This window comes from Mastigoproctus giganteus, chromosome 10 (assembly GCF_048544385.1).
Source record: "Mastigoproctus giganteus isolate SK-2022 chromosome 10, ASM4854438v1, whole genome shotgun sequence".
Taxonomy (NCBI): domain Eukaryota; kingdom Metazoa; phylum Arthropoda; class Arachnida; order Uropygi; family Thelyphonidae; genus Mastigoproctus; species Mastigoproctus giganteus.
Window position 1 is genome coordinate 33,265,083 of NC_143584.1, and position 20,073 is coordinate 33,285,155.

General features: G+C 36.6%; 1 protein-coding gene across 1 annotated transcript; it reads right to left on the reverse strand.

The window, feature by feature from the left end:
* Nucleotides 1–806: 806 nt before the first annotated feature.
* On the reverse strand, nt 807–17,150 carry LOC150078958 (uncharacterized). The gene is made up of 12 exons (XM_090382901.1): nt 16,821–17,150; nt 12,459–12,722; nt 11,818–12,090; nt 11,445–11,711; nt 11,092–11,267; nt 8,715–8,857; nt 7,137–7,282; nt 3,812–3,893; nt 3,414–3,567; nt 1,887–2,085; nt 1,509–1,691; nt 807–907 (listed from the first exon to the last, which is right to left on the reverse strand). The coding sequence occupies exons 1-12, from the start codon at nt 16,897–16,899 to the stop codon at nt 807–809; spliced, it is 2,067 nt and encodes a 688-aa protein (XP_090239027.1). The 5' UTR covers nt 16,900–17,150.
* Between the last annotated feature and the right edge of the window lie 2,923 nt (nt 17,151–20,073).

The following is a 20,073-nucleotide window of genomic DNA, read 5'->3' on the forward strand; positions in this document are numbered from 1 at the left end:
GGATTTGAATAATAATTAAAAAATATTACGTATTTCATGTTTCTGCTTTGATTAATACAATAAAAGAGTAGTAATAATTCATGATCTATATATTTATTAAACTGAAAACAGGAAAACTTTGCTGTTTAAGAAATAAAATGCAGTGCTGATTCAGCAAATATTTCAAAGTTTCTGTAATCATAAAATTATATTTCCTTCTATATTTTAACTCGTAAGTCGATGTTATCTTAATATTTCTGTGATGAAATATAAATTTAGCAATAGATACTGAACAAATATCATTCCATTTTTTAAATATAACTTGGTATTTATTTAAATAGCAATCTCCTAAGTGAATATGGAAAAATGGCGAATTTTATGAATCTGTTTATTTGTACAAAATTTAAATCTTTTCTGACATTTCTTCAATTTTCTATTTCTCTGCGTTTCGCACAAAGTCTTTTTTGCATTCCTCTTTGGAGGTAAAGACATCTCTCAGTTATTTCTACAGAATCCTCTCAGTGCCAAAAGAAACTGTCACATCTCAGAGGTAGAACTTTCTCCTGTTGACTCCATGTTAAATTTCTTCAAGTCAACTGGAAAAAAATGATAGAGACGTCAAATGTATAACTCATAAACCATTCCGGATTTTTGGATCAAAGAGTTTCTGGACGCATCCATATCAGATTTAAATTAAAACAATAATTATCTGTTGTTTATAATTCTGTTTAATGATTATAAGTAAGTTCTCTCAATTTCAATTAATTAAAATGAGTATTTTTTAATTTGTACTTGCCATTTAATCTGTGGTTGTACCGCAGTTCATCTTAGAAATGCCGGGGCATTAACCTGGGAACGTTATAGACCACGTCGTAAACAGGAGAATCGCTGGGATTATCGTAGTAATAATTTTCAGGATATCTACTGTCTGTTTAAAAAATAATTTAATTTTTAATCATAATCACTATTAGAATGTAAAATGATAAAAATAATTCATCTTAACAAATACTTTTCTAGTAGAGTATGTTAACTTAATTTATATTATTTTTAAAAAATTATTATATTAGAATAACAGTAATTAATGAATAATGTTCTTTTGCTTTATAAAATTGAAAGAACCTTGATTTTCAAAATTAATTGAAAAAATAAGGATCATAAAGATCATAAACTGAACCTTTAAGGAGGATGAATATCATAAACCGAACCTTTAAGGATCATAAAGATCATAAATAGAACCTTTAAGGATCACAAAGATCATAAACTGTACCTTTAAGGATCATAAACTGCACCTTTAAGGATCATAAAGATCATAAACTGAACATGTTAAGGATCATAAATTATTCTTTATCCTTTCAATTACCATTTCAGTTAAGAATTAAAAATTTAACCTCCACATTGTAATAGATTTCAAAATTACTTTATCAATTTCAGTTATTAACATTTAATTAGAGAAAAGTATTTGTTAAGATATTTAATATGATACCTAATCCCTCATAATTAATATGATATTGTATTAACAAAATTCTTACTTCTATTTTTGCATAATATGTCAATGTTGTTCCAGGTGGAGTGCTTAGATGCTTTTCTCTTTTTCTTTCTCCTCCAGGAGCGGCCCCATACGAGTAGAATTATTAACTGGGTGACTAGAAAGAAGACCGAGGCCACAATCAAACCAGCCACATTTAGACAGCTTGGGTTATCGGATGAATTCCCTGGAAGTGATAAATAATCATAATAAAAGGTTGTTTAGTAATTAAGAGAACGTGGCTCATTTAATTCAGAATTTTGTGAGCTTTATTCTCCTAAAGTTATCGAATCGGAAACTAATTAAAACATAATGGAAGCTAATTAATACTTTACTTAAAAATAAATTAGGAACACATTTTAGAGATTAGAGCACATCATACCTTTCGTGCTTACACGTCTGGTTTTTGAGTCTTCGCTGCTCAGTTCCTCTTTCCTTTTATCGAATCCAAATTTATCCATAATTTTGATGGACTGCGTCACGATTATGTCATCTTTTTCCGTACCCCGTCTTTGTCTTCTCTTTGTGGGATTTCGTTTTTTTCGGGAAAATTTATCGCCTGACTGTGACGAGCACCGAGTCTAAAGATATTAGAGAAAAATAATTTAGCGATCAGTCATCATTAATATCTAAGGTGTTTCAGTTCTTTTAAGAATCAGAGTTTCAGCATTAACCACATAAAAATAATTCAACTCCAAAGAGTTATTTGTGACAAGAAACATTGTATCAAATATCTAAATGATAATATTTTTATTTACCAAGATTACAGAAAAGGTTTGCTACATTTTTCCTATTATAAAAACTGAAAAATCAATGTATATATTTTGGTATAATTTCTTATACATTCATATCATACTCCACCTGGACACAAGGACTGTTGTTTCTTGTCAGTAGAATTCATCTTCAATCTCTAGGAGTCATATTTTAATTTCACCGACAACTTCCTCAACCCAGATGGATAACTATGGCATTCTCACTTCTGCACCAATGACTTGTTTAAGTCACGCACACCACTTCCTACGTATAATGTCCGCACGTCGTTTGATGTAATTGCTGACGCGACCGCTGACTGAGCAGAGGGACATTGGAGGTCAACTTTTTTCTTGTTCTTGTGCACATCTACGCCTACGTTTGACCTGTTATCCAACAGACTTCTAGCAAAAATGTCATCTCCGTAGACCTTGTGAATATTTTGTTTTCTTCTCTGCAGTTAAAGACTCCATTTTAAAAACTGACTATTAAACTAGTGCTACCTGCCAGAAACTTTTGAAATTCTTAATTTCTTGAAGGGCCATGACTTCAGCTTTTTAGACACTTCTTTGGCCTCCAGTTGTCTTCTCACATAGTTCGTATAATGGCAGAAACCGATTCTTGTCCTTTTTTTCATTTCCAAAGGTTATGTCCGTTAATTCACTTAGGATTGTTCTTTTCCTTGGGATCTTTAATCAGCGTTTTGTATGATTAGCTGATTACTGCCTTGGCCTGTCTGTGAGACCGCTACTTTTGGCCTTCAGGCAAGCCCACTAGGGACTGTCATTTCCTGCAGCCTATAATTTTCGGACGTCTCTGCAGTTGCTTCCTGAAACGGAGCTGATGGCCTTCTCCCAATCCAGCTAGGGGTTATCCCGCCCTCAACTCGGTCGCCACAGTAGCGTTACCTAGATTTCACCACGAGAGGACAGGAATGACATTTCATTAAGAAATGCTGTTTCCCGTGGAAAAAGGCGGCTTCATTAGCAGCGCTTTTTCAAAGGGCAGTTAAAATCGCTGAAGCATGGCATTAATAGGTAACAAATGTCGAGTTGTTAACTGGTTCAAGAATTAGTTAATAACTTATTATCTCGAATATTGCAATGGATTGAATGAGTATTGATTTTGCTAATTAAATGAGCTGTATTCATTCACTTACCGATTCACAGTATGGAATACAAGGAGTCACCAGAGATTTAAATTGTACGAATTCCGAAGTCGGGAATTTGAACGCGTCGAAAGGAGCGTGAAGTTTCTGCCCATCGTTTTCTATTTTTTCGAGAGGACCCATAATAGTGCCATCAGTGGGACACCTAACAAAGATAAAATGGACCGTTCTTGGCTGAGAAACATTAAGAAATTCTCTATTATCCCATCTCTCATTGTTTACTAAAGATTAAAGTTCCAAAAGAAAAAGTATTACATATTTTACTTTACGATTTATGTATTAGTTAAAACAAAGGTAAATATATTATAATGCATTTAAATATAAAAATTAGGTTACTGTTTGTATACTACCGGTTAATGTTAGAAATGAGACCTTTTAAAGATGCTTACCCAAGGCTGTCGATCAAAAGAATCTCACTGCTGTCTGTCCCGTCCAATGCAATTAACTCTCGAGCAAAAATTTCATACGGACCTGAAACGTGTGACAGTTTCATCAGTGTATATTTTTAGGTGGATAATCAAAACTAATAAAGGTATATTTATGAAAAAGAGGAATTACTAATTTAATGAGAGTAATAAATGTTGAAAGGCCTTCCATTCAGCCTAATCAATCTTCCACCACTGTAACCTAAAAGGAAGACACGGTCTGCCTCTAATTAGGATGATAACACAAGAATGTGATCACTTCCATGTGGGCACTCCACCGCCTCTGAAGGGCAGAAAGAAGGAAAGCAGATAGAAAGATCAATGGCAGAAAACGTACCAGTTGTTGAAGAAGGTGTTAGTTGCCACTCTTAGAAGGGAGAGGTTATTGCCAATGAGCATATCCTCTAAGACAGTCCTCTTCTATTAATGTCAGTACTACCCCCATAGGGTGTTATGTTCACTGAAATCTCCAAGAAATAGGACAGAGGACGACAACTGCAAAACAATATCATCAGGGTCTTTCAGGGGTGGACATCGGTTCCAGGTGGCAAATAGATGGAACAGATGGTCATTTAAAACCCTTCTGCAAGGGTTTTCAGTTGTCTTCAGATATATCTCCCCTAAGTAAAAGCAAACTGATTCATGCTCGTCAGTATTTTGTCTCCAGAATCCAAGACAATTGCAGTCTAGGAATTTAGCCATTCTTTGGGCTTGATGGATCTGTCGGTCAGTTTGTTTTTCTCAGCCTCGGATTTATCTTTTTTGGGAAAGTATATACGCTGTCTTGTGTCCATTTCTTTCTCCGCAAAAAGTTCCAAGACTGAGTTTTCTGTCGCCTCCTTCTCCTCTATTGTGCAACCATTTCTTTTGTGATTAATATGGTAGCGGTTTGACTGCTTTGCATTCTCACTCACTTTTGTTCAGAGGTGGTACTGTTGGAGGTATGGATACGGGTGTGGCAGTTGATTGGCTCTTTTGAATTGGTTTTAACGACTTCGATAAATGGCAGGAAAGAGGAGTAAACGATTCTGACAGTGGTATAGTCATCTCCCTTTCTGTTCCGATGGCACACTTTCCAAAAACTTTCTGGTTGTATGACGGCGTGCTGCTGTTTACTGCTTGGATGCGTTTTCTGGCCTCTTGATAGGAGATGGTCAGCTCTCTTTTCAGTCTTTGAATTTATTTTTCTTCCTTCCACCATCTCGGCTTAGATCGTATTGTCTTCCTTCCACCTCTGGTATGCTCGATAGTATACAGGGTGCTCTCTTTGGTTGTTTGTACAAATTGACTTAGAAGCTGGACATTCCTTGCCCTTGCGGTCTTAGGCACCACATCGAGTTCAGGCAGGATTGGCAAGACAGGCTGTTGAGAGTGGAGATATTTTTTGGCACTTAAAACACCTCAGTGGATTTGAAATGTACCCTGATACTCAAAAAAATTGCATCACTTGCAAAATTAATCTAAATTTCTATGAACGCTGGCAATGCAACATATATGTTTTGTAATAGCATTACCCTATTACATCATACATTTCTAGCAAGCTCAATTAGATGATTTCACATGTAATACACGACTACATCACCCTGGAGGCAGTATAAATAAAGTGCATATACCACAAATACAGTATTCTGCGCCATTCAGTGGCTGTTTTCGCAATTAACACCTCATAGAAAAAGCGTTGCTGCGTTGAATACAGATAGACGTTCTACGCATGAAGTAGCTCAAAGAATTCACTGAAAGCAGTCAACAGTGGCATGTTTATTGCGAAAATTATCAGAAACTGTCAAGCTAAACAAAAAGAAAGGAAGTGGACGTGTACGAATATCTTCTGCAGCGCAGGACAGATTTCTAGCCCCTCTGTGTGTCCGAAACAGAAGATCCTCGTCGACAAATACCAAAACAACACGGAGGGAGCATATAGAAGTAAGGGCAAGTACGTACTGCTACAATACTTAAACGCCTTTCCTCACCAGAATTAGTAGCACGTCGCCCAAGAAAAAAGCCATTTTTGACTCAAGAAATGAAAGTCCAGGCGTCTAAAGTGAGCAAAAGAGCAGGCTAATTGGTCTGAGGATCAGCGGAAATATGTTCTTTTCTCCAATGAATCAAAATTCAACTTACATGGTTCGGGCGGCCAGCAGACTGTTAGACGAAGAAGGAAACAGTGAAGCATTCAGTATTTCATATAATATGGGGCTACTTCACAAAGGCGAGTTGGTCGTTTTGAATTTGTGAAAGGTACAGTGAATCCTGAGGTGTTCCAGGACATTCTTGTGACAAAATTACTTCTCACAATTAGAGATCACTATGGAGATGCTGCATTTTTCTGGACGACTCTGCAAGTTTTTGAGCACCACTGTATATCCTTACTGGGCAGTTTAAGTAAGCTTCCCTGATGGAACTTGGAGGCCGTGAGGCGTTAAATGTAAGAATGAGAACTCGACTACAAAGGAGATATTCACTTGACAGCTGTCACACCTTGATCTTTCAATTCAGAGAAGACCTCTTCTTCAGAGACATTTCGATGATCCCAATCTGAAATGACATCACGTGACGAGTTCAGCTTTTTTTTTGTAGGGTTACGGTGATAGGTATTACCCCTATTGATGTGGCCTTCAGAATTGTTTGGTTAATGTTTGGCACACGAGGCTAAAAGATCTCAAAATAATCCTGCAAACCATTTTAATCCTTTATGGATAAAGAAGGGTGATATTTTCCCGGTTGTCAACTCTCCGGTAGACTGGAGAATGAGAAAATGTAAAATGAGTGACACCGTCACTAATAATGGTGTGTCTTCGTTTCTAGGTCTTCTTACAGAGGTGTTGTCTGTATTACCTAATCAATTAGATGAGGCATTGTTTGGGTACCAGAAGAAATTAAGGGATTTATATTACTCATAGGAGTAAAATACACATTTCTAATGACTTAAGTACCTCACCTACCACTGAGCCCTACGAGAGGACGCCCACTCGCGAAGTAGCAGGTACCACGTACACGATTAGGACGCTCAAGTTCGCTGAAAGCATTATATCCATATTACCAATAAGTCTTGACCCTGTCCGGGACCAAAGGGAGGAAGATTTATTAAAATGTGGTTGACCCCAGCAGTTAAACTTCATAATCTTTAAATCTCATCACGTATGAAAAAACAGTTCAAATTTATACTCGTATTCTGTAGATCTTTCACTCAATAGATTATATACAATTTATTAACCAAGTAAAAAATCTGCTTATTCACTTAATCTGTGAAAAGATTGTTCAAAGAACACTTTTTCTTGCAATTACTTACTGTTCGTGTCCGTGATCTCAAACACAAGAAACAGAGGGTCCCCGACCTCAGCGTCTCTTAATTCATTTCCTTGTCTGTCTGTGATTCTCATGGTGACGTTGGGCGAACTAACCTCTTCGTACCTGCTCCCTATTGAGTCGATATCCCTAAATAGCAGAAAGAATGGATCATTAAGGGTGACTTAAGCTTCAAAAGGACTATAATCTACTGATCATAATCCAGAAATATTGATGCACAGAAGTGTATTTGCAATGTAAACCTTGCACACATTAAAATCCCTGTTGGTGTGTATTTTACCAACTATTTTTTATTTTAAATTTAAATAAAATAAAATTTCAAATATAAATTTAATTCTCTTACACACACTGAATTTACTTTCCTCAGCAACGCGACCCATCACTCCACAGAACCTCATTTCGTCGTTCCAGAGTCCAAGAACGATTGCCAACTCACCGCTCAAGCGAGGTTTTGATATTTGTTGGAGTTTCATGTTTATCTTGTGATCGAACGTGCTTATGTCAAGATTGTTAATGCAAAAATTCTGACTTCTCTGTTTGCTGGCAACTTTCGAAAGGAGATAAAGTAATTATTTTTGCCGATTCCTCTTTGTAGTGTGATTTTTGTACCTGAACTTTTCTTGACTGTTGTTCCTTATTCGATCGGTCAGCAACACTTTGAAAGCTTCACATACATTGCAGGGATAACGATAAATAGATTCTACCAATAAAGCCTCATTGAAAGTCTCTTAAGTGCATTGAGAATTGGTATAACTTTTCAGTGTTTGTCTATAGCGGTTTCCATAGTCTTTAAAGATTGGTTCCATACTAGAAAAGCAACCAAGTACACTTGTTTTCCATGTACTAAATATCACGTTTGGGTACGATATCTGAGCGATCAAGTTCAATCCAAGGTCATCAGGAATTCGGTTTTTATTGCCTTTTTTAAAGATCCAACGAAGATTTTCTGATTCAAAATGCTGTATCAGATCATTGAATCTATCAGTTATCTCGTCCTCCATTCACTTTTCCGTTGTCTTTTCACTGTGCTATGATAAGATGAAATATCAAGTTTCTTGCAATTCCTGGGGAAAAATTCCTTCAGTGCTGAAGGCAACTGCCTATTCGACCCTGCTCTTGTCACCACAATTACATATAACTGTTTAAATCTCTGAATGTATAACCTCCATTTTATTTTAGTGATGAATTTCCATAAATTTGGTTCAAAAGAAACCCTTTGAAATGGCAGTTCTCTTAAGAGATTAAGAGAGTCATCCAAGATCTTGAACCGAATCGAAACTGCGTTACATGGAAAGCGATGGATTTGCTGGAGCGTCCTGCTTTCATCCTCTTGACATAATCTCTTCTGATTCGAGTTTCATGTCTTCAGATAAACAAATACAGCATTGAAAATATGTTAATCCCAGTAGCATATTGAAGGTGATGTTGTTTCTGGTTGGTTTCGTCAATGTTTCCATTGGATAATAAACATCAATATTTATTCCAGCAGGAATATGTTAGAAATCTCTTGTGAATTGTATAACAAAATGTGCGAAAAATTGGACATGCATTACTTACTAACCCAACAACGCTTAGCAGTACTCCGTGGGTTACAGTTTTATTTGACAGATCGTACTTGCAGTGGAGGGAGACGCCTAAATCCTGGTTCGTAACAATCGTATCATGATGCTGGATGATTATGTCATTGGAAAACTCGGAAGTACTCTGCAATGAAAAGCACATAAAAGTAGAAATATAAATAAATAAAATGATAATGAAATCGCAATTGTTTATTTTAGAAATTTTTAAATAATTTATAATATTATAAGGGAAAAGTGAGTGTGGAAGCAAAACTTTTTTTGTTGTTAAATAGGCTTTATTTTAAAGGAATAAGAATTGCGTTTACCTTTTGCTGAAACATGGCTTCGTACAGAGAATAATCAAGTAATGAACCATTATTTTCTTGGAATTGGTTGCATGGAACTACTGCACGTGATCTTTAGCCCCTATTACAACGTTGGAAATTTCAATAGGGCAAAATTTACTTTTTTATACAGTTTAAGGATTTTTTAAAATTAATTCTGCTTGGAATGCTGGCTTCCTGCCTAAGTCTAACAGGCGGCGAAACAGCTACACATTCAGTTGTCACCTTAATCGATTCAAGAGAAGAAAAACAATTTCCTGCAACTATCAAAACGTCTCTTGTTTGAAATAAATTCTTCTTAACTGCACCTTTTGTGAAAGAAACTACCACGAAGATGCGACCTGAAAGAGCATCGGCTTTCCCTCCCTCCCTCCCTCCCTCCCCTCTTCTTCGGACAGACAAATGACCTTCGACCTAATCATCTCGTGATAGTGAAGTACCACTTTTCATCGTGACAGTTGACGAGCGAAAAAGACCTGAAAGAGATGCTGACAATACACCTTAGAGAAAGTCATTGGCACTTGCCTTGGTATTGACAGCTGTCTCGCGCAAGTGGCAATTCTGGTAGTCATTTTTACCGGTCAATTTATCCTCTAGGTCAGGTTTTGGTTCCGCTAGCCATCCGAAAGCACAATAGCAAGCTTCATTACAAAATAAAGGTTCCCGGCAATATTCGCAAACATCCAGGAGTTCTAAATTCAATAGAAATTTCTTGGACTTCTTTTTATGTTTCTGTGTGGTCCAATTTCCTTAACACTACCCACACTTATCGGTTCCTTTTAAGTGCGTGCATTTATCATCGTATGAAGTTTCCAAAGTTTCAAAGGTATTTTTCTTTTAACTTAAGTTTCTTTAAGCAAAAAGAAACTCTCTGCTTCATAAATAAAATGTTTCTTCAAGACACCGTAGTTTCATCTAGGTTTAATCTTTGTTCAAAACTCTAGAAGTAAAAATAAAACAAAAGAAGGGTATGTTGGCTTTATGTCATGTGTAAAAAGATAATTGTATAACTCTTAATAATCAGGCTTTTTGGCAATTGAATCATTGTAATTTTGATATGTAAAGTATATAATTATTAATTAAAAATTCAGTATTGATTACATCGATAAAATCTGTCAGTAATAACTGATGCATTTCATTGAAAACAAAGAATTCTTATAATAACTGCAAGATTATTTCAAGAATGAATTGCAAAGAAAAAAATAAAGTCATCCGGAGTCAAATATGGCGTCAAACAAAAAACCAATTATCGTTTTCATGAAAGTCTAGTTACTGTCATCTTATAGATCTGAAGGAAATTCACGAATACTTTAAATGATTAACTATTTTGAATTATTACCATAATAAATCCTTTTTCCGAATTTAATTGCTTTTTTTTTATAGAAATTCTGTCTCATTGCTATTCAGACGTAATGAACTACAATTCTCTTAATGAGAACTAGAAAATAGGAGTAAATAAGACCAAATTATCTGAAGAGCTTCCAGGATGGTCCACAAGAACTCATTACTTAATCATAGGATGCAATTACATATATAAACAATGAAACGTAAATCTCTCTTCATGTAATATGCTTCATAACCTGTCATGTACTGTAAACAAAGAAGCCATCATAGGTGACACATATGACGCAACATCCTGAATGTGACGTTTACCATCAAAAGTTCAACCGGAAGTAAATAAGCAGCTATCATTGTTGTTTATAGTTATCAATGCAGAAAATGTATTAGCTCATTGTGACCTTTTCGAATTACATTTTAAGTTTAGAATTGTTGGGAAATAAATAGATAAATCTCAAATTAGTTTGTCCTTTAATAGCAAGGCATCGAGGACTTATCTGTCGTATCTAGCTTTCGTGAATGTGTCAGAATCCATTATTCTTCTTAAATGTAAACTCTTATTATGTTAAACTGTACTTTAAAGAACAAAAACTTCCTTCATTTTATGTCTTGTCAAGTTACAGTTCAGTGGAAACATTCGCTAAAAAATTACACAAAAAAACAAATGTTCGCATTAAAAGAATAAATTGATAATTACCTCTTGTTTAACATCGCAATTCAGATCGTGATAGGCCATTTTTATCTCAAACTCCAGACTGGTGAGGACATCCGTGACACACGAATTGGGGCGCGATTTTACATATACTTTGCCATTAAAGACTTTGCTTGTTTTCACTTTGGCTACCATTTCACGGGCGTGACAATCGATCGTTACTGAAAACAGATAAAACAAGATATTTGTCATTGATGAAGGCCATAATTTACGTCGACAAGCTTCCAGACATGCTATTAAGAAGGGATTATTTGTCAATTTTAACATATACGAGCACATTCGCTAATGCATGTATTTCAGCATCCACCAGATCTATTAGATCTCCATAACGTCCTTACCTTTGTAGCAGGCAGAAGTTTCGTAGGTTGACGCCCCAGATATTTCCAAGTACGGATCTTGGATGTGGTAAAGAGAAGAAGCTGTATAATGACTAATACGACACACGCCGTTGGTGGGGTCCCCCATATCGAACGAATAGCAGCGGTAGTTTACACTAAGGCACTTATTTCTACACTCATCGACCGATTGTATGTCCGGAAAAACTGCATCCACCGTCTTCAGTATTCTTCCATCAATCTTCTCAAATTCACACAGACGAGTAGGCTCTGAAAAAATTGCCAACGTCAGAGGAAATAAGAAAAGTTATGAGGAGAATGCGCAGAAGGATTCCATCAGGAAATATCATAAGTGTTTGGTGGAAAGAAGACTTACGGTCAACGCAGTTGCTCTCTAAGTAATCTACATCCTCGGCAGATGGCGCGAAGAATCTTTTTCCGGGGATTGAATGCCTATCCATATCGCTCAGATAACACTGCTTGGTTGCCAGATGGTAGTTGGCTGACCGGCATTCGAATTGTTCTTCGTACAAACACATCGTCATGCATTCCTCCACTGACGAGGCGTTTTCCCTCTTGCGTTCTCGGTCAACCAACTCATAACCCCGAACACGTTCGAACTGCCATGCGCGATCGCATATTTGTCCACCTGAAATAACGTCAACACGTATTAGAATACCGAGTACACAAAATTAGGAGTTCAAACAAGCTACGTAAGACTCCGGAGCAAGATTGATGGAGTTTATGAGGAACAAACATTTCATCTAAGATGACAGAACAATCATGCGTGGGTGGGATCCCACCTACACATCATTGTTCTGACAAATATTAAAAAATAATGGAAGTAGATAAACATAATAATTTTAAGAATAATCCACCAAAGGTATCGTACTTGACCGAGCAGAAGTGATGCGCTGAGCCTTCTTATAAAAACAAAATTCTATCACAAAAACATGATTCATACCACAATGCATCAATCACTGAACAGAAACTGATAGAAAACTATCGTTGACTTACCTGAAAGACATATCTTTTGAGCATATATTGTAAACACCGGAAACTGAGATGCTGTAATGGCTTCCGGCCTTCCTTTGGCATTTGAACTGAACAGTACGCACAGCCCGGTTTCGAAATTAATGGATTGGCAAAGGGAATGATTTCGACAGTGTTCGAGGCAATCCGTTAGTTGTAAGGTTCCTGGTAACAGTTCAATAGTGTCTTCAGGTGATGAATACACAAACCCCGTTATTAGCTCAAACGTAATATAGCCTCTGTGGCATTCTGGAACCAGGATAAAATTCGATTCAGATCCGAATAGTTTTTAAGAAGCATCTTTAAAAGTTTTAAAATTAAATTGTAATTTAATCAAACTTTATAAAATATTTAAATAACAATTAAATTTAGACAATAAATTTAAAGATGAAAATGTATTTCTTTTAATAAACAAAAGCAGAATTAATAAGGTGATAAAGTAAATTACGAGTAGTTTGCTGAATCAACAGAATGGAATTTTATAAAAAGCAAAATCACTTCAAATTCTAATCAATTAGTTACGTTTTGGAACTCTTTGTCTAATTTTATCTTCAGTCCTAATGGTGACCTACATACGGAGAAAATACAAGAGCCATTTGAAGAGTTCGTGGCCTGAGTATGATGGGTTTAACTGAGGAGTCTCTTGATTCCAGCTATCCACAGTGATGTCATTTCCCACTGCTGGAATGACATCACTGTAGGTGGGAAAATGGATGCCAAGCAGCTATTTGTTCACTTATTGGAAAATAAGTGAAAGTTCGGTTGTGCTAGATCTGGTAATTTATGGGGGATGGTCCAAGATTTCAAAGTCACACTCATGCAGTGTAGAAATGACAGTGAGAGACTTGTGTGCAGGCGTGTTTTCCTGGTGGAACAAAACTCCTTTTCTGAGTTTTCCTAGGCATTTTTATTTGATATTTTCACGCAAACGCCCCATATGGTCTGCGTAATATTCCCCTGTGACTGCTTGGACTTTCTGAAGATAATCTACTAGAAACATTCCATTAGCATCCCAGAAATCCAATACCATTACCTTGCCAGCAGAAAGAATCGACTTGGCTTTCTTTGGCAGAGAAGAAGAGCTTCCACTGTTTGGACTACACCTTTGTCTCTGGCTGAAATGGACCTACGTCTCATTCATAGTTACAAACCTTGAAAGGAAATTTATCTACTGTAAACAACTCTGAGATCCATCATGCTGACACCTTTTTCGCAACGAGAATCTTTGTTATTTATGTGCTACACACGTTCAGATGAGATGCCGTTAGCAATGTACCGAGTGAATTGTCACTTTTCGATCACTCTTCACCAGATTATGAACACTGTCATCAACTTCTGGAGGGATGGACGTTGCAGGTCTTCGAAAGCGTAAGTCATCTTCCAGGCACCCCCTCCCTCGTTTAAATTCTGCTCATGAATTGATTTTAGCGTTAGTCCCTTTTTTTCCGGAGTATTGGATGACTGCACGGTGACAAATGTCCATCTTTCCTCATTCACTCAACTGCGTTAATTTCAGGACCTGTAATTAAAAAAAGAAAATACAGAAACTATATGAAACTTGAATGGTTACTACTTGAAGTATTATATATTAATACTGCCCTTTCATACTCTGGCCACGAACTGCATTGGATACGTTGATCACGTTCCTTTCTCTCATTCACTTATGCAGATGAGGTCTTAGACCCACTTATGAATTCAGACTGAAAATTAGTCGATTTCAGTAGGAAGGAGGAGGGCTTCTCCACTCGAGTTATTCCAGATTTCCATCCCGCAAAATATGACAATTTGCCTTTAAACACACACAATCTGCAGATATAATATATAATATACTAGCACAATATAGCCTTAACTGCTGATGTCCCGAAAAACCAACAACATATATTTCTATTCTATCGCAGCACCCTCTACAGTCAATAATTAATAGATCGATTTGCATACAGTGATTATACAAACAAGATACGGGCAACCAAAAAATTGCATAAAAAATGTTTATCCATTAGTGTCTCCATATTTTTGGTAAATACTGTACACACCATTTTTTATATTAACATTACAGATAAAGCTTTTTTTGCTTATTTTCTAGACATTTGCTGAACACCCCACAGAAGCGCCATTACGACTCCTCTTTCTAAAGCAAATAGATTTTGTAGAAGTTTGAAACTAGAGATTAAAAAAACATTTTTAAGTTCTAAACTTTTAGAAAAATCAATGCGGCCAGGTTTGTGCGAATAGAGATCAATGAGACTCATTAAAATGTTTTTCGATTTTTTAAGCGAGTTCTCGCTCTTTCTTCAGACCATTTTTTGTTAACTTCGTGTATTTTACCGAAGAAATGAGATCTGTCGATATTTCCGTCAGTTTGAAATAATTGATTGCACTTTTAAAATTGTGCGATATTAGTCCTTCCTTCCTTCTTTTATTACTGCCGTGTACATGAAATTCAAGAAATTCTTCCTCTCAAAATGTAATCAGCCAAGAACATTTCGAACTTTAAAAGTACTTTATTCACTTGCAATCAGAGAAGATGTGCGAATGAATTTCTTTTAAGACGCTCAACGGAATTTATGTTGGCCACTACTAGAAAATTCTTTGTTTTTCTAAATCTTGACGTCACAGCCTACAAATTTCCAGCTGTCCTTCTCTACATGCAAGACTTTATAGCCCTCGAGAATAATAACACGAACTCCATAAAATCCGTCCACTAAACTGAAGCGCACTTTTGATATGTGAAACCTCCCAATCCTGAAGTATTAGTGATATAAACAATCGTTTTTTCCTACTGAAAAAGCTAAAAAAAAACTACATAAACCTTTGACAAAGAGGCTCGTGCGCTGAATTTCATTGTTGCATCGCACCACTTGCACTAGAAGGCTCGTGCAAGCTTAGGATCACCTGCATGCTTCACGTTTCGATCATAAACATAAAAAAAAACTACAATTTTTCAAAGTACTACAAAATGGTAGACGAATTTCTGGAGAGCGAAAGATGGTTTACCAATTTTTAATAATGCAAACAATAAGCGGGGAAAAACATTAATGGGTGGATGTTTACCAGCACAAAGAAACTTTCTGTATAAGGATCTCGGTGTGCATATCAATTATACGTTTTTTATACTCGGAATGTTTTTTGGTTACCTAACTAGGTGATTGGAGATCCTTAAAAAGGGACATTAATTAGATAACACGATAAGCATGCTTTCCTTTGGCGGGCTGTCTACTTGAATCAAGATGAATGTGTAAGGAGAGAGAGAATTATTATATCCTTGAACGAAGAAGCAAATTGTGTTACGATGGCTAAAGTTAGTGTCTACCGCAGAAGTTGCCATCATAATTATTGTTTCAAGGTACAATGCGGGCACCCCACGACATTCCAATTAACTCTGTGTGTGATGTGCGTATTTGGAGCATGTAAAACGCTTGCGAGACAAGCTACTGTTCATTACAAAGGCAGTAAAGGTTTATTAACTTTTCCTGAATACATCATTTTCATTAGAGTGGTGCACACAAGCTGTTTGGTATTTAATTAGCTTGTTTTCGGGCGAAAGTTTTTAGCACATTTTGCTGCATGTACGTGTATTGACCGACAGATCACACAGATGACGTTTTTTATGGAAAAAAAGCGAGACGGATAGAACTTTCTCTAAAATATTAGAGGAGGTAAATATTTAAATAAAAAGAAATATTAAATATCCCTTATTCTTATATTAATGAAATAGCATTTTCAGTTTGAGTGAAAAAAAACATTTAACGGACTGGACATCAAGAGAAATAGAAATAGAGATGAAATTAGAAATAAAAACGTTTATGAAAACAGAATTTTATAATGCGCATGGAATTTTATGTACTTCTTTCAACCGTGGCCCAGTTAGTCGGTCTCGGAAGGAACCTTAGAATATACTCAGTTCACCTTTTAGTCTTTACCATTTTAACTCAAACTCAGAACAGTCTCTGCTATTTAATATTTAAACGTAAATTCCATGTTGTTATGATTCTGATTGTGGCATTTAAATTGTATGTTTATATTCATTATATATATTTTTATTATCAGCAAAAGTCGATAACAGTACGTTTTATAAATGCACAAAACAATGAAATGAGAGAGAATATAATTAAAATACATTAAAGAATAAAAAATACTGTAAAATTAGAAAAATATATGAACAGATCAGTGATTTAATGGTCCTTAATGATTAGATTTATATGAAATGAAATTAGAAACTTGACTGTACAATTTCATAACATGTTAAGGTTATAATACTCAGATAACAAAATAAGACGATGCGATCTACCAAATGAATTGAAAGTTAAATCCTAAGAGTGTTATCTTAGATGCGTCTGCTGTATTTACCTTTAGAATACGATGTTTGTAGAGCAAACAGAACTCCAAGTGTACAACAGATAAGGCTGTGATACAGATGCGTGTACATTCTTCTTTTGCTAACTAGAATGCCGGCAGGTGATGCAGAAGAGGCACCGCTGGAGACGAATACTCAAAGGAAATTGACGCTAACAAGACATAGTACAGAGGTGGTCGTCATCATTGCTCAGACAGGCAACACTTCCTTAATCCAACGGACAGATACACTTGAGAGAACACTGTGGGCTCACGGACAGCACATCCCGCTCCTTTCTCGTGGTCTCTGTGGTGTATGTGCTCCCAGCGGCGTCAAAACCTAGAATAACTGTTACACGTGCGCGACCATACTTTCGCTGGCACAGCAGCGACTGCCTTCTGCCGACCACGATAACCCTGAACTTGGTTACAGTGATGATCACGTGGGATGGAAGAGCGCTTCGTTTTTTGCCGCGCCAGTAGGAGTGGCGTTGCCAGTGAGAAGGTCAATACCCAAGTGAGAGTGACTTACGATGGAGTTACGGCCGACAGAGAAAGGGTCAAGTTTTCATTAACGTGACCAGGTCACCGGGTCATCGTGGGAAACTTTCTTTGGGCCCAATTTCGCAGTGGAGAATTATAGAGGCTGGTCCAGCAACGGAAATTATTTAATATGTGGCCTGTCAGCGAAACAGCCAAGCAACGTGTTGGAGAAGTGGGTCAGTGCTTCTGTCAGTCAGGAGTAAAAGTCGCATTGCTATTATATACTTGGGATGAGGTCAACTTTTCTGAACTTGTTTAATAGCGGTCAAGTTTATCTCTTTCAGAGAAGGACCGCATGGTTTTCGTTCTCCCAAAGTTGGATTACTTTTTTTTAACCCGAAAAATCCTACAAGCACAACATATGAACCAGAGATGTCCGTATGTTATGACCTTAGCAGCTTTGGAGCTTATTCTAAACAACCCAACTGAAGCTATTTAATATACTGGTAAATTAAATTCATTGTGATTCATTCTGCGTCTTTCCAAATGATCCTACATGTTCTGAATTAAGATTCAAATGCAGCAATCGTGTGATCAAGGAATTCAAAATAATGTTCATTATTCTGTTTTCAAAAGTTTTCCCTCCAAGTTACAAGGTTTCAGTCCCAGTAAATAATAAAAACGTATGTTTACGAATAAAATATATTTCCCAATTTCTAACTCGGATGCCATTTTGTGTATTGTATTGTTCGAGTCTAAAAATTCAAAAATATTCAAATAACGAAAGTAATCAGAGTTTATGAATATATTTCAGCCCGAAAGCTTCTCTACCTGACCCTGTATCCGTGCAATTTCACTTTAGATTTCCCTGGATGGAAAATGGTGCATTTTATGCTTTTCAGATATTTGAAATGAAAGCGCAGACCTCTGGTATTTACAATGTTTTTTTTCCTGGAATCATTCGAATTATTTCTTATATATACAAGAAAACAAGCTAGACATATGCGTTCTTCAATAACCTATTGGTATGTGTAGGTAGATGTGGATCAGTGGATATAAGTGCGCATGTCCTTTACTTTGTCAACGAGATTCCACCATACTTTAGGTCCTGTGTTCAATAAATTGGAAAAAAAATCGAAGTAATCAGAGAAAGAGAGAGGGCGCTTTGGGCGTCAGAAACACGTGGAATGAATCACCAAAAAGACCATTAAGCTCCATTTAATGAATATGAAACGCTAAATAAATTAAAGTGTGATCCTTAAAGGTACTTCTCAGTAACCTTAATCCTAACTTCACTTAGATAATTAGAAAGAGGAATTCACCTTTCGCAGGCAACATTTTCGTATAAACTAAAAGTCAGACATGAAAATGGGCAATTTTAAAGAAGAGTGTTGAGAATGGAGATAGACCGATCGAAGTATTTCAAACTTAGGTGAAGGTCATCTGGCGCAAAGCCAGAAACGGAACAATTTTGTAAATTACCCAATGCAACGGTGATAGCGAGTTGCGCGTGCTTATTTGTTTTCTACAGCTTTGTATTAAACAAATAGCTTGTTTACGAGATCGTAGAAACTCAGGTGTTTAATATTACAAAGCGACGTCTTTTCGCAAAGAACTTTTAGCTGATTAAAGCTATATTTCATTCTTTGATTTTAAGTTTCGACTGCTGGTAAACAATTTCAAGCAGACCTTGGTGAAAGGGAGGTACAAACTTTCAAATTACAAATTTGTTTGTTCGTTGGACAGAGGTAATTCAGGAATAGGGTAATGACATATTTTACATGAGAAAATAAAATTAATCCCGCCAGGCGGAGCTGTGATACTTAGTGAATATGCAATGCGGAGTCACCCATGGCACTCATTTAAGAAGATTACATTCCGATTGCATTTCGAATCTTGACCACATCATCGATATAAAAATCGGCAAATGTTTTGAGAATTCCAAAGAGCATCTCCGTACTTTGAGGTACATCAGACTATTTAGATCTGTTAGACGCTACACTAGTGTACCCTGCTCCATACGGTAGAAGTTGACAAAGAGATTCCTATGCAATCTGTGAGGTCCAAATGAAGTCAAGATGGAGTTCTTATGTTGGAATAAAGCTACGTGAGTGCCATCGGTCGAGTTTAGCTTCATTCCAAGTTGTTGTTCTATTTCCACATCCATCAGTTCTTCTGGTACCAATCTTTGACTCTTGGAACTTAGGCGTAAGTTCATGGACGACTGCACTCTCAATATTGAACTGTCTAGCTACATCTGGTTGAAATTAACCAGTCTCAAGCCGTCCAGTACTCTCCAGAGAGAGAACATTGCGCAAGTTGATTCCTTCAGACATTCTTAACACAGGCAGCCCTCGCGTGTCTAGTTAGTCCACAGAACGATTAATAAACTCACTTTCCGGCCTTCCCCTAAGCATTGCTTTTGCCGGATAGCCTACATCTCTGTGAAGTCAGACCATGGTGATTTACAAATGTTAGGTGAAATCAGAGCCATCAGTTGTGTATGCGGCCAAGATCGCATCTTTTCTGCATGCAATATTCATTGTATGAATTGTGGATGCTAACTCTGACTGCACATATAAGTGGGCACAAATTTAAATTTATTGAGGATGGTTTCAGGACTGATGTGAGGAAATTTGCTGTCAGCCAGCGAGAAGTTTATTGTTGAAGCAACTTCCATCTGGTGTTGTTTGGACAGTTTGAATGAATTTATGACAGAACTCGATTAATTATTAGAGAAATTGGATAGGTGATGTGGAAGTGTTTTTATTTTATTTTTATTTTT